We start from the raw sequence: 15,680 nt of genomic DNA on the forward strand, positions 1-15,680 counted from the left end.
ATATAGATTATTAAAAAATAAAAAATTTAAGTAAAAAAAATTGTCATTACCTATAAACTTTCCTTTTAATTTTCTCAACTAAACAATTTTTGTTGTTGTTATTAAAACCAATGACATTGATTGAAATTTCTCTGAAAAATTAATACCAACAATTCCAAGTCCACCAATATAGGACAATATGGCTATTGATATGACATAAATAGGAAACATATGCAAAAAGGAACAAATAAATAAATAAAATAGAAATTGTATTCACAAAGTTAAAACCAAAATTTTAAAACAGATCATATATCATTTCAATGCGGTTTCTGTGACTGGTCGCGAGGTTGCTTTTGGTGAAATATCCAGCAAGGAAAACTGACGGAAGAGTTTTCTGATCCGCGATTAGTCAGAAAACGGCTGCGAATCCATGCACAAATGAACCAATTTTCTTTGATACTGTCCAAAATATTCACCAACGGCAATAACATCTTCATTCTCTGGGTTCAACCCTCGTAAGTTGATTAGAGCATCATTCAAAGAAGAACCTGATTGGTCGTCTAAATTTCTTAAAGCTGTAATTATTTCTCCATGGATTTCACGACAAGCAAGTATGAACATGGCAGCTGTATCAGGTTGTTGTGCTTCACGGAGTACAGCGAGTGCCTCTTGCAATGCACCAGCTGCAACAAACAAAATTAAAGCCCTGCATTGGACCATACAAAAATTTTAGCTTAAGACGAGAAGGGATAAATATCGTGTTTAAAATGCTTGCTAAAAGTGGAAGTAGAAGTACCTCCAGATGTTGTGTTCAACACGAAGTACATGGTCAGCCCACCGTTGTAACACCCTGCAAAAACACGAACTGGAAATGAAACGACAATGTTTGTTTCAAAAGTGATAATGCAAACGATGCAAATAATAGTGGTCAACAGCAAGACATTTGATAAAAAGGTAAAAGGTATGGATGGTTGGATGTAATTGAATGTAATCAAATAAAAATTCAATTTATTACCTTCCATTATATTAAACTACATGATACCAAACTTAACATAAGAGTTTAAACTGACTTTCAACAAAACTCAATGACAATATTATATCCAACAAAAGGATAAGACTTCTATGGACTTGCTGCAGAACAGGTCAATGAGCTACTGAAATCATCACTCAAACAGAAGATAATAAATTCACATTGAAAAAATGGGGCGTGAAATGAAATTTAATTGATGAAAAAGATAATAGAATCTTGCAAAATAAAACAGCAGCCAACTTTTTAAGGAAAACTTTGAGGGTTTTCATGATAAACAAATCAGAACCTTGCATAATCAGATCCTTTCAAGTGTGCAGCAGCTAAAGTTGCAGCATCTGTCCAACATCCGGCATCTTGGAGCTGCACAAGTATATATCCAATCAGTCAATAAAAAAGCAAACTATGATGTCATTTCCTGCTGGAAAGAGTATTTGCCGTCAGTCTATCCAAGCTAAAAGCCAAGTGCTTAAGTGCCTGCCTCAAAGTGCAGGAGGTCAGGGTCTCAATTCTTGCAGGGCCCCCTCACCTCTAAGAATTTCTGATTCCAAAACCAAAAAAATAAAAGATGCAAACATTTTAGAGCGTAATTCACCAAAATATAAGTGCTCTGAAAAAACTCATCTTTACCAAGAGCATACAGGGCCTGTCCAGTCTGCCTTAAGGCTTACATTTAATATCAAACACCACATACCACTTATAATGCCATTGGAAATGTCCAAATGTTGTGAGCATCTGAATTCCAATGCAAAGATAAGCGTCTAGGAAGAAAAATGAGGATGTTATAAGCAGCCACTTCACTGGAAATACTAACAATGACGACAGTTTGATCTCTAATAGTTCCCTAACTAATAACTCTGCATTGATGGATCATTCATAACCAGATACTTGCTTTTCTATCCACAAGAACTGAGAATAAATCCCAGTCATGTGTAAAATATATTCCCCAACAAACTGTGAAATAATTATTGATTAATTGGACCATCATGCAATCACTTGTTCCAACCCCCTTAGCATCCCCCTGTACTCACCTCAACCAGGGACGGAGTAGCAAGAAGGCAATTGCACTTGTCCCCACTGCTTTTCTGTATTGTTTTTATGCACATATTTATGTCATTTTCTGTTATTAATGTAGATTTGCTCCCCAAATTTTTCTCAACTTTTTATAATTTGATAATCTTGTCTTAATTTTCGAATAAAAAATTAATTGATGTAATTTGAATTGAACCAGATTACATATTTATTTTCTAACCTCAAAAAAATTTTTCACTATATATATTGCTTGTTAATTCAGTTTGATTAAATAAACACAAAAATAAAACTAAACTTTCGATTTAATTCATCCATGCATATCTTTCAATTTATTATATTACCCTTTTTCTTCTCATGCCTCTAGCAATGTTTTTATTATTAGTTATTATATTATTTTGATGAACAATTTTGTTCAATTATTGCTGAGTTATATATTGGAAGTCATATTCTAATGTCAATGAGTCTCAACAGATTGGTTTAATAGAATTAAAGTTGTCCTAGATTTAACTGTCAAGTTGCAAGTTCACATCTCCAACTGAAGCTCAATAAAACCAAAAAAAAAAAAAAAGGTTATATTGTAATAGCATGAAAATTGAAAAATAAAAGTAATTATAAAAATGGACTATATCCAAGTGATACTAAAATCAATTTTATCTTATAATTAATGAATCTCCTCCTTTAGTAATTGAATAAAAAAAATATTAATATAATATCAAATATGAAAAGTACTGAACAATAATTTAGGATAAGAAGTATTATAGTAAAAAAAGCCGTTCCATAAATTTTTTTTGTTTGTTTATACCACAGGTGTCCTTAGTCCATTAGGCTAAGTCTAATCTTGTTCACGCCACGTCAGGCAAATAAAGGGGAAACGCTCCCAAAGGGGATTTTTTCCATTCACAAGGATCGAACATTCAACCTCTTGCTTAAGGGACCTAAGTTCTTTCCACTCAGACCAACCTTATCGGTGTTATTCAATAATTGTTTAGTTATCAAAAAATTTAAATATAGGATTACAAAAAAAATCTGTAAAGATCAAAAAAAAAAAAAAAATGACTGTATGTATATATTGGTCCCATTATTACAAATTTCTGGATTGTCCTTGACCTCAGCACTATATTACCACAAGCAAATCAACAGAATGTTGGAGAATCAAAATGCATATGCATTTGAAGAAAAGCTAAAATTTGATCTATGACAAAAGACAGTAAATAAGCAAGCAAGAGAAATTTGATATGAAACCTAACCTGTGAACAAGCTTCTTGATATCTTCCTACAGCACAAAGAAGATGAGTGCCAGACAGTGATCTGTCAGTCCTGACCATGTTAGCTGCAACAACCTTGATGACCAGATGATAGTTAACAATCAGAAAAAAGTTTACATAAAATCTTGTGTTTCAATCACAATTTGTGTGCACCGGTTGAAACATAACCAGATCCGAAAAAATACTCACCTTAACTGCAAGCTCATGAAGAGATCGTGACACGGCTGAAGAAAGTGCAACTGCACGTAAAGCATTTGCATAGAAACAACTGCTATCTGGAGAGGTAGAAAGCAACAAACTAACTGCTGCTTCCAAATTCCCAACTAACACAAGCCTGCTTATCATGAAAATGAGATATGATTATCCAAGTGAATCAAGAACCCTAAAAAAGAAGTATGGTGGGTACAGGCTAAGAAACTGTATGCTACTGTCAGGATAAACAGACCAATAAAAATGGAAATAAAATAATGTTGAGCCCAAATATCAGTCCCTTATATTTGAGTCGAACTAGTAAATTGATGAAGTTGTATGTTATTTCTTAGCATAGTTATGAAGAGGGTAGTTGTAGTCCATTAAATGTTGAGCACATAGGATTTGAGGCACATGGTTGTTGGAAAAAGAAGCACTGGTAGCCAAAGATTTCAGTAGTGGTAGTTCAACAAGATTCATGCAAAATGTGACTATCAGATATCTTCTAGCATGTAGATACTGGATTCTGATAAATCAGCATTTTTCCATTGGTGCTATTGGCCTTTGCCAATGGAAGAGGCAAGAGCTCACCAGAGACAGGTTTGAGAGGTGTGGTTACTTGGGGCTTGTGCCTGCAAGAGCACCTAAGCTGTAAAGCATGCACCTGCAAAAGGTAACCCTCCTTTGCCTGGTAGGTACTAGCACTAGCACCGCACACTTTAGGCACAACAACAATTATGAACCAATTCACAATATTCTCAAGTGTCTGATAGAACAAATTACAGCACACTAGTCCATTCATATGGTAGCCGTTGACTAGCACAAAGATAATCAGTGCATAGAACAATAAACCAGTAAAACAGAGGACTTACTCATGCACACGATTCTGAATAGCCTCTTCTCCTTCCAGTTTCTCATGCCAAGGAATTCGCTCACTAGCACTCTGCCATAATTCTTCTTGCTGGAAAGCCATCAATCCAAGTTGGCCTTTGCTCTGTTAAACAAATGACTCAATTTACAACACAAACTATTGATATTTTTGCAATAGAAAATAACTACTAGAACAGCGAACAAAGAAGGAAAAAATCAAAGAGAAAAGATAAAAGGAAGGGGGAAGGAGAGAAAATGAATAATACACAAATTGACTTACCAATGAGTCCTTCTCAGTACCAGCCAATGATTTCCCCTTTGATGCAATTCTGGTCAACATCGCCGTGTCATCAAGTCCTGGAATGGAAGCTGAGTTGGACGGTTTCTTAGGAGACTTATTTACCAACTTATTCATCAAATGTTTTAGAGCATGAGGCAACTGCAGCCAGAAAAGTGCTTCTGATGTTTCACCAAATATTGCAGCTGCAAAGGAAAATCTCGCAGCACAACCTTTGTTGACTATGGTAGCATATAATCTTGCTCTCTCATCATCCAATATGCAACCTTAAGACGTGGAAACATTCAGAACAGTTAACCACAAAAGAAATTAGTTGAATAGTCAGTTACATGGAATATAGTTTTTCTGTAACAGCAGATAAGTAAGAAACCACCTTCTTTTCGATAAGGCTCCAATACTTTCAAGAGCATTTCTGGCACCACAGAGTCACCAATAGGAGGTAAATCAATCAGGTAACTGCGCAGATCTGTTGCAGGAGAAGCAGTTCCTGGAATTGAGTGAAGCCTTTTATCAATGGTTGTACCACTAGTGTTAAACCAAGAGGGCTTGACACCCAATTGCAAGATCATCCGCAATGCCTATAGCAAATGAATACCAGCAGCGAGTTAGTTACCCAAAAGAAATGCCTTCTGTATGGAAACCTCAATCCAATATTTGAGAAAGAAGATACGCCTTTTCCTCAGGCATTTCTGCATATTCAGCATCTCTATGCCAAAAAAAAGAACAGAGGAGATGAGCTACAAGGCCTGCAATATAATCCCTACAATTAATTTTGTTTGAAGATTTTTCCTATTCTTTCAATCAAGGAAGAAAGGAGTAGAAGGAGGTCAACAATCGACTCCCCTTTTCCTTTTTCTATAAAGATACATCCTCCTCTTGATGTTAATACATTACTCGCATAAAATACAGAACTCAAGTGGAAGATGTAAATAGGTACATGCTGATGACAGGTGAATCAATTAGAAGTTTAGAATGGGGAGGCGTAACATATTGCACAGGTCATCTAAATCGAAGCACAATCAAAAACCAGGAAATTACCAGGGCATGTGGTGTTGGGAACAGTATTGGAGAACATACAGGCATAGGCCTAAATCTTTCTTTAAGAGCTTGGGCCGGCAGTCCATGGCCAAGCTTTTTGTCATTTCTGCACAAATAGAACAGCATCATTATCAGAGCAACAAACATAAAAAGACAGCTTACAGTCCAAAATTTACCTTGACAAACACCAAACTATTGAAAAGCTAATTTAGCATTCATGGATCCACATGACGATTCCTAAGTAGTGTCAAAACTCCAACACTAATGGAGTGAAATATTTGGCATAAACTAATGGTTCACATAAAAGTAACACAAAATTGTTTTATGATGTACAAAATTCTGCCAACAGTTGGCAAAAATGTCGTCTCATCACCAAACTACAGAGGACCAAACATGAATTCCTGTATCAACAATTTTTCTTCCCTGATACCTGACATCCATAACAACTTTACTATTGTATTAATTCGATAGTATCACCTCAGGTTTGAAAATTTTGTAACAGAACATGAAAATGGAGTTAAAGGAAGAACTTTCCCATGAGAATTAATTTCCCAAACTTCTTCAATTTCTACACCCTTCTCTCTGACCAAAAAAGATTGATTAATTCTGGAGAAAATAAACACGCAAATAAATTGCTCCTCAGCTACCTAAATATTCTCATCTTTCAGAAGAATCAGAGCCGCACAAAGCATCATCCAAGGCCCTTTTAACATTCTCCCATATTCAGGCAGTAATTATAGTATAAAAGTGAGTCTGTCAACTCTATCTAAAAATAATACTTACACGTTAACCTCCACAAGTCGGAAACTGCTATCAGCTCCTGCAATGCATAATACCAGGGGGTCGTTTATGTCAGTTCGTAAAGGCAACCAATCAAGTTCCAGTACAAGGGTTCCGGGAAGCTGAGGTTGCAAAAGGGAATTGGCTAATGGATCCGGTGAATCCTGCAATTCGAGAACAAGTGAAAGTATCAGAACCAAATGAAGAAATCCACTGGTTACGCAAATGAATAAATAAATGCAGTCTTTAACAAGTAATACCAAAACATATGCTATGAACTAAGAAACACAGCATTATGGTGTAGTACAAAAACATTAGCGTGCACAATGTATAAGGTAGCAAGATTGCCAATTGTTTCATGCTTACAAGGTCAAATACAGAAAAGGTATTATCATAAAAAAGCACTGCAATACGCCCTCGGCTACGGTCTCCAGGAACAACTGGTGAGAACTTGATTCTCCGGATTCCTTCCCTGTGAGTATTAAATGACGAAGAATGCCCAGTTGTCACGTCCCACCATCGTATGTTCCCTGACCTGTCTCCCATAACCTGAGAAATCATAAAGTCACCTCCTCCCATAATAGAACTTTTGGAAGAACCAAGGTTCCAATTTAAATGACCAATGGAATGAAATTGATAAAATAACTTTGACACATACGACATGAGGCAAGCGATAAGCCATGGCTGTAATCAATCCATCAGAGGAAACAAATGAAGAAGAAGGCCATTTTGGTCTGCAAAGAAAGGAAGAAAAGTGTAGCATGAAATAGCTGAGCAATTATACGTGTATAGCATACAAGTTAAAGATGAACAGTTATATCTAATCAGTGATAAATCATAATGATTGTGTTAAAAAAGTGAGCTACATTATATGTCAACAAACAAAAAGAGCCACAGCAAGACCAAAGTGATTTGAGGGCCATAATATTGAAGTTATTAATAGAGTATGTAATCTTAAACCTGAAGCTAACCCATTCCGGATATAGGATTATGGTATCAACATTTCAGTCCAATAACTCAATTTGTAGAGTCCAGTCACAGATTACCCAGGATGATGTAATTTTGGATAGAGGAATTTAAATATAAAAAAAATGAAATTTACTCCTTTCACCTGTTCTTCCTCTTTTTTCTAATAAAAAAACATACTTGGTCCTCAAATTCTATGAAAATTCAATACTCATGCTCTTTTCAATACCAAACTATATGTTTTAGACCAAACCTACATAATTTTTAACTGACACCAACTCTCAGTTTCAGCAATAAAGAACAAAATTATTCAGAGCAAAAACAAAAAAAAACTCAATTTTGAAAAGGAAAATCCAAGTGTTTGATAGGCCAAACCTCAGTGGTCTTTTTGTAATATACTTTTGAACTTATAGTTGAACAATAATTAAATTTCTTCAGTATCATGACTCAATTTACTTATAATCACATGTACAATGAAATATTGACTATTATGCAAGACATGACGGGAAAATGTGTCGTCTTCTAACATTTATATGAGAGGCACTCACGCTTCAACCACTTTATTTGTTCTTTGAGGATGGCGCTTAACATAACAATCATGAGTAATAAACTATTTAATTGGTGATAATTGAAGTATACAATTATTTTGAAATTTGAAAAAAAAAAAAAAAAAAAGAAGCAGGAGAAATAAACTTGAAAAGGGAGGGTGACGGTTTTATTTTCTGTTACCAAACCCAAAAGCATCTGATTCAGACCCACTCAACTGGATCCCGCAACAAATAAATTAATAAAGCAACCGTATTAATTCATTCTCTTTTGTTCCTTTTCATTTTTCTGACAAATGAGGCATTGCATAAAATAAGTATACTAGCAAATAACATGACTTCCATCACATCATCTCAGAATCCTGAACAAAAAGTGGGTATGAAGTGTGAACGAATTAAGAGGAAAAAGCATGTGATGTATCATAGTTTTCATCGGTAAACATTAATGCAAAAATTGGCCAAAGTCTAATATGGTTGGTCATATTATACATGCTGAATAAACAAGCATTTCTTTTTCTCTTTTATAGTTTATTCTTTCTAAGTTGCGAACGCGAGAAGGGTACGGAATTCTGAATTTTGATCCCTGAAATGCAAAAGCTGTGTTCATAATTTTCTACTCATACAAAATTGCAAAAAAATTTACCTACTAAACCAATTTAATTTTGCAGTCCTAAAAAAGAGAAGTTACATCTAGTTCATTCCACAAAAATCAAAAGGCTGATAGCATAATTCTAGTTGCAACAGTCAAAATATCAACCATGGTATAAAAAAATGCAGAAAATTAAACCAATTTATGTTTCTATAACTCAGCATAGCAATACACTGATTCCATCATGTTAGGAATTTTTATACCTGAAATCCCGGATCCTCCGCCCACAAACCTCAAAAACTCCAAGTGCGCCATTTACTAGTGCAAATGCAAAACTTTCTGCCGTGTCATCCTGAGATGCGTCTGAACTTGCTTCTTCTGCACACAAGAACTACTTTGATTGTTTCACAATATTTTGAGCACTGGAGTGCGCACTGATCCATGTAGTACTTCAGCACATAAAAAAAATAAATAAATAAATAAAAAAAAAAGAAAGAAACTCACTAGATTCTGATGAAGATGTTTTTGGAGTAGATGCTCCATCTTGTGTTACAGGTTGCTGATCTTTGGATGACCATGAAAATTGCCTAGATGGACCATTTTGAACTGTGCGCGGAACTGTTGGAAGAGTCCATTCCAATACCGTGAATGGAAGAGCTAATGATCTAAGCTACATGAAGGTATAAAACATAATAATTATCTAAAAGCAAAAGAAAATAGCTCAAATCCAAAAATAAAAGAAAAATGTCCCTGAAAAGTTCATTAAACCATGAATAGGAAAAAAGAAGAAAGGAAGAAGAAGAAGAAGAGTTAAGTAATTCAATTAATTGAACAACAGGAAATATATTGGAAAAGGCTGAACCAGACCTGAATGGTTGATTAATGTCTAAATGGCCCTAAAACTCAAATTTTGGTTAACCGACACAAGCTTCACTTTTTCGGCTATTTCAACGCAATCTCTAACACTTTATACACTAGTAATACATGCACATATGGCTAATGCCTGCACAAATGTTTTGCCTAATATGTGCATTTATTGCCTAATATTAGGTCAATTATCACTTTGTCAGTACCAGCACACAGAAATCTTAGATTTGCTACATCTTCTCTTCTTGTTTTCTAATTGAAGAGGCTGCATTTGTAAACCATCCGAATGTTTGCAGAGAATGAGATAACAGATTTGGAGATTCAAATTTAACTAACATGTACAGAGAAAGAACTCAAATATTCAGAATAATGATTTCTTGGATTATCAATGTCATGCTTTTTAAATAAATAAATAAATAAAAGTGTATTATTAGAAATGAGAGAAGAAGAAATCTAAACATCCAAGAAAGTGAAGTAAAATGCTCTTTTGGTTTAATGGTCAAGTTCCAGTCAAATAGTGAGCATATAAAAATTGGAAAAAATATAAATAAAAAGATTTGAGAAAACCATACAAAAGATGTAGATGTAAGAGTCAAAGACTTAGCAGAACACTTCATTAAATCAAAAAGCAATAACAATATTCAATAATAGCAAATGAAGTTACAAAGATAGACCATTTATGGATTTTCTTGTCCACTAACAACGTGGGAACTTTGTGTTTAACTCAAAGATGCAGCTTACCTAATCATGGTTATGTCAAAATAAAGCCCACAAGTCAAAAGTGAGACAAAATGAAACTTTTAACATTATTTTATTTATTCTGATGCATAGGCACTTAACAGTTGACACTTGAGACATGATTTTGGACCTGGCCAAAAGTAAAATTATTGGTCCAGTTAGCCCAAATTTGAGCGTTAGGGCCTATCTGGACTTTGCTCAATTTCTCAAGGGCCAATTTGGACTTTGTTCTGAAATAAATCTATAACTTTCCCGTCTATCCGTATTCATTACAAATTCACCAAGTCATGCCACATGAAATGTTAAAATTTTTCTGACACAGTTTCAATGTGTTAGGATACTAAATGAGCAGAAAGAGGCATGTGAAACCCACAAAAAATTCTCGACATGTAGGGAGAAATTTACTAAATTACCAGTACAATCCTATAATATCTCTTCTAAAAAGAGAAAGGGGAAGGGTAAAGTAAAAGTTACCTTCCATTAAACTACTTTCTTATCTTCATCTCTCCCCCAATATCCACACTATTATTCTCCTCCCCTATTACTTTCCTCCTACTTCTATTCCCTACACAGGCTCAATGCAGAAGAATGCTGAAGTCCATGTTTTGCAATCAATCTCGGAGAAATTTCCATATATGCTTACTTATCTGTAGAAGAATGTCTAATACTTCTTTTACATTTTTAAACAAAACTCTTAATTTTCCTTTTGAAAAGTCAGATTTCCCATTTGCAATCATCATTTTAGCAGCTTTTTCAAAATTTCATTCTACAAAAGAATTGTCCATTCAGCAACGCAATGTCAATGTAACAATTGCTCAGAAGCCAGAGAAAAATAACTCAATGTCCTCAACAAATCTAGAACACCATTTGGATTAGCAATTCCTCTGCAAAAAGGAAATGAATCCATTATATTTATCACTTTAAGTAACAAATCCATTTGCACCAAGAGAAAGTACAGCTTTTTGATTCCATGTCCTTAAATAAAATAAAGACAGAAATTCCTATCAAAGAAATTAAATCAAGAAGATAGCCATGTTTTGGCTAATAAAATCTCCAACTTATATATGACATCCATAATCCTTGGTAATTCTGAAGGAAAAAGAAATAAGTAATTTAGAAAGATAAATTTCAAGCATTTATGTCGTCCAGAATTGACTCAAATGCTCGCCATGTTATTTACCAATGCAGTAGAAGGCGTCAATTGCCACTAGATATTATTTTCACACAAAAGCAACTAATTTATTGCATAAGAAATGGAAAAATATCTAATATAATAATAAAGCAGAAACGGTATTAGCTAACGCACCATAATGGGATTTTTTGTCATTGCCCAAACTTCCACAGGTGCATCACGAAACAAAATAAGCAAGTACCTGGAAATTTTAAAGCACGACTGTAAGCTGGTAACTAAAGCTTATACTACGATCTCTCCATCAGAGTCAGTGTATATATGAAAGATACCAAAAGAAACACTCAGAAGAATATTAGAAGTACAAGTCTCGCATATATGAAAAAGCAAGCTTATATTATATGCACTTAAGATGCAAAAAACAGATTTCAAGATAACCTTCCAGATGACGAAGTCCTTAACGCTCTAATGGGTGCACGCTCTGGCTTTTGTAAAACCCGAAATGGTCTATTAAGGCCACTTCTAAGACAGGTCACAACAAGCCTATTAATGTAACCTCCGTTTTTTTCATTCACCTGAGTCAATGAGAGGAGAGGAAAATGAAAAGGTAAAAAGAAATCAAACTTATTATGAAAAATTAATGATAGCTTTCAACCGACTATCTTTACCTGATTGTAAGAAAATGAAACCAGTCTAGAATTTCCGAGCCATCGTAATCCCCTAACTGTACCAGTATGAACTGAGAAACTTGCTGCAACAGCATTAGCAGAAACATCGATGACATCAACTGTTCCACTCTGAGTTCCCAATGTGACCAGGGGAACAGCTACAGCAGGATAATTTCCTCCACCTTCATGTTATAATGTCTGACTATCAAAGCGCTATTCATATCTTAAAAAGTGACAATTTTATGTATTTACAGAAATTAGATATTAAACACAAAAAAAAAAAAAAAAAAAAAAAAAAAAAAAAAGAGTCAGGAAGAAACTAACGGGCCAAAGTAGCTGTTAAAGAAGGGGAGGGCACAGCCAGCATAGTTACTGTTGAAGAAAGAAGCTGAAGCTGTCCAACTAAGCTGACCTGCATCAGTGTATCTGGCATGTAAATATGCACACATAACCCAAAAAACGAGGATAGGATAAATAATGGTGCTATTCATTGAGACTATAAATAGTCTGTAGAGAAGATTAAGAAATGCATTTTGCTAATTGTTCCATGTGGTCAAAAGCATAAGTAGAAAGCAATGAATTATCTTACACAGAGAGGCACACTTAACAATGAACAAAAACTTAAAGAACTGTGCTATTTCAATTATTAAGTTACTGTTCAGCCAACAGGTGCCTACTATAAAATTTATACTAAAATAACATCAAAGATGAAATGTCTATTAACATACCTTATATGATACAGATGCCTGGCTAAGAAAGGATGATGGACGACTTTTATTGCCACTAACATTCTCTTGTTGTTTGCCTGCTTCAGAAGCAAGTCCATCAGCAGAAGCTATGCCATTTGAAAGCTGCACGTCATGGTCCAAATCTTTAAAATCCTTTTGGGTGTCTCCAGTTCCTTCAGAAGTCAAGAGCCAGTTCCATATTTTTCCATCGTCAGAAATGGATATCACATGTGTCTTGGAAAGAAGAAGAGTATCATCACAGAAATCGAAAGGATTGTCAAAATCCATATCAGCCAAAGGAGTATTAGGAGAATCATAATATAACTTGGCAACATTTTGGAGTGTTGACTCTGATTGGCAGACGGTGACAGCTAGAACTGAAGGAGAAGGGACAGATGATCCAACTGCAGGCATCAACTCCTCCATCAAACACATTATATGCACTTGCTCTCCTCTGTGATCATATGTAAATAAGTACATTCCCTTCAGGCAGGAATTAGGGGGAAAGTACAGTGTGATCATCATTACAGCCAAAAATAAGAAAAAGGCAATAAAATTAAATTAAATTAAATTAAATAATATTTATTTATATGTCCTGCAAACAAAAAAGAAAACTATATAAAGCTCATTCAATTTCTATTAGTAACGATGGATACAACTTAGTGAACTTCTATAATGCACAATATTTTCAGCTCTAAAAGGTAACACTTCTAAAATCCCATGTAACTGAATTTAAGAAGTTGACTATCCTTCTGCATGAATCAGCTATTTGAAATTTAGCAATTAGCATGCAGCTTATTTGTGACTGAATCAGGTTGTCCTTTTTTTCATTATATTTAGGACAACAAACTAGCTTCCTTCAGTATTTCCAAAATAGACTCAGATCTCTAGCAAGTCTTTTGTAAGAAATCAATTTCACCAGAGAAAGCATCTAATACATTCCCATACTGCAAACTTCCAGGTTCCCTTGTCAAACAATATTTTCCCCCTCCCCCATAATGAACTCAAACATTACTCCCCAACTACAATCCCATCGATGCTTCTTTAATAACAAATGCCCTTTTCAATTCACTTGATCATCACTTGATCTAAAGTTCGCTATCTCATTAACTAAAAGGTAATTGCTTATACACTTCCCTAATATGTCAAACTTTGAACTAAAGGATATGCAAAACTGAACACCAATTGAAACACAAATCGAATATAGAAAGAGCAAGAATATTTCGAGTGAATATAGCACTTACTCTTTTCGCCGCCAGATGCTGAGACGCCCATCAAGGTGAGCACAATACAGCAGCTCATTATTTGGATCAGGCAACACATCCAGAAACTTACTGCACCCTCTCGGCAAGGCTGTGCTAAAAAGTGCAGTCTCATACTGCAAATCAAACACTACCAACTCTCTTGGAAAAGTGACAAAAATAATGTGCCTCCACTGCGGCGAAAACGCCAATTTCACGCTATACAGTGGGTATATAGCTGACGCCGGCGACGGAGAAGAGGATCCACTCAGCGCATCCCTTTCTAACCTCGCTAATTCAGCGCAATCCGTTGGAATGCGAAGCACCTTTATCGCAACATCATCTTCTGCTTCTCCAAGTACTTTAATGGATAAAAGAATTCCTTTAAGACCAATGGCAATAAAATGGCGGGAATCGAAAGGATCACGGCGAATACACGAGAGAAACTCCGGCGAAGCGTCGTATTTGAAGAAACATCGCGCAGGAGAAGTAGTGGTATATAGAGAAAGACAGGAAGGACCAGAGATTGAAGCGAGAATATAAGAATCAGGACGGGAAAGGATCCAGCAAAGGTCCTGGATACCACATTTCGGGTTCGGGTCAGGATCGAGCCAGAGAAGAACCGACTTGAGACGGAAATCAAGAAGCGCGATGCGACCATGACGGTCACCTGCGGCAAGGAGTAGGTGAGAGGAGGAAGGCTCAGTGGAGAGGAGGTCACGACGTAAAGGGAGAGGAGTCCAGCGGACGGAGGTAATGAAGGGAGAGAGAGAAGGAGAGGAATTGGAAGGAAGAGGAGGAAGAGGGATCGTGGAAATAAGTTGGAGAGAACGGGAATCTACGACGCAAATGGAGGATCCAGAAGGAAAGGCAAGAAGACCAGATGAGGAGAGGTCGACGGAACCGAAGTTGTTGCGGGATGGTGGGCCGGGGAGCATGCAATCCCAGGTGGACTCCCTCGCCGTTGGTGGCGGACTTCTGGGAAGAGACATTGATTAATTAAACTTAAGATAACTGTAAGAGAAAAATAAATTTGTCTGAATCTGATTTTGATCTGTTTAGTTAAATAGCGTTGTAGATTTGTAAGTGTACAGGCTTCGAGAGGGGACTGCGGAGTCGGGAGTGACCATACTATAGTAAATCGAAGCATAAAGAAAGTTATAGAAATAATAGTTTTTTAGATTTGGATGATTTAGCCTTCTTAATTAAAGATTTCATTTTTATCAACTTCATTCCTTTTCCTTGAAAGTACTTCCTTATTACGTAGATGATGAAAATGAAATAATATAAAAATTATAATAATTTTTTTAATGATAATAATAATTGCTATATCTTGTATAAACGTGTTAAATTTTTTTCATATTATCATTGTAGTTTTATAATATTTTTGGTGCATTTGATTTTTTTGTTTTAAGATAATGGCTGAATTCGATTTGAATTATATTTTCTTAATTTCAATTGCAATATATTTATAGTTATATTTTATATTTACTATCAATCACAATATATTTATAATTATATTTTATATTTATTACCGCTGGATCAATCCTCAATATCTATATTGAACATGAAGATTTATATTTTTCTTATCTAATATTATTTTCAAAACTCAAGGTCCAATAGTATTCATTTTAATAGGAAATTTTATATATTATCTATATGAATATTTATAATATTTGATATTTTATTATGAACAAATTATATTTTTCATTTTATTATGAATAAATTATA

General features: G+C 35.1%; 1 protein-coding gene across 2 annotated transcripts; it reads right to left on the reverse strand.

The window, feature by feature from the left end:
- Window positions 1–169: 169 nt before the first annotated feature.
- LOC105641310 (Transducin family protein / WD-40 repeat family protein) lies at window positions 170–15,107 on the reverse strand. 2 transcript variants are annotated; one of them, XM_012225831.4, is made up of 20 exons: window positions 13,953–15,104; window positions 12,709–13,162; window positions 12,305–12,392; window positions 11,981–12,162; window positions 11,751–11,887; window positions 11,490–11,556; window positions 9,083–9,248; window positions 8,842–8,956; window positions 7,137–7,212; window positions 6,845–7,027; window positions 6,482–6,642; window positions 5,699–5,804; window positions 5,034–5,238; window positions 4,643–4,926; window positions 4,365–4,486; window positions 3,493–3,637; window positions 3,286–3,378; window positions 1,296–1,369; window positions 776–829; window positions 170–685 (listed from the first exon to the last, which is right to left on the reverse strand). In XM_012225831.4, exons 1-20 carry the CDS (start codon window positions 14,939–14,941, stop codon window positions 385–387), a joined length of 4,002 nt encoding a protein of 1,333 aa, XP_012081221.1. In that variant the 5' UTR covers window positions 14,942–15,104; the 3' UTR covers window positions 170–384. The 2 variants fall into 2 exon arrangements, with proteins under 2 accessions (XP_012081221.1, XP_089580950.1); XM_089724824.1 differs by lacking the exons at window positions 170–685; window positions 776–829; window positions 1,296–1,369 and adding an exon at window positions 1,376–1,547 and having other exon boundaries at window positions 13,953–15,107.
- Window positions 15,108–15,680: the final 573 nt, after the last annotated feature.

Source organism: Jatropha curcas, chromosome 8 (assembly GCF_041381405.1).
Source record: "Jatropha curcas cultivar XTBG-Jc1 chromosome 8, XTBG_Jcur_1.0, whole genome shotgun sequence".
NCBI classification, from domain to species: Eukaryota; Viridiplantae; Streptophyta; class Magnoliopsida; order Malpighiales; family Euphorbiaceae; genus Jatropha; species Jatropha curcas.

Coding starts and splice junctions, on each gene's coding strand:
- LOC105641310 (XM_012225831.4), bottom strand. CDS start 14,941: ATGTCTCTTCCCAGAAGTCCGCCACCAACGGCGAGGGAGTCCACCTGG. Junction 13,163..13,952: donor AGCATCTGGCGGCGAAAAGA/GTAAGTGCTATA, acceptor ATATGATCACAG/AGGAGAGCAAGTGCATATAA. Junction 12,163..12,304: donor TTTAACAGCTACTTTGGCCC/GTTAGTTTCTTC, acceptor TATAACATGAAG/GTGGAGGAAATTATCCTGCT.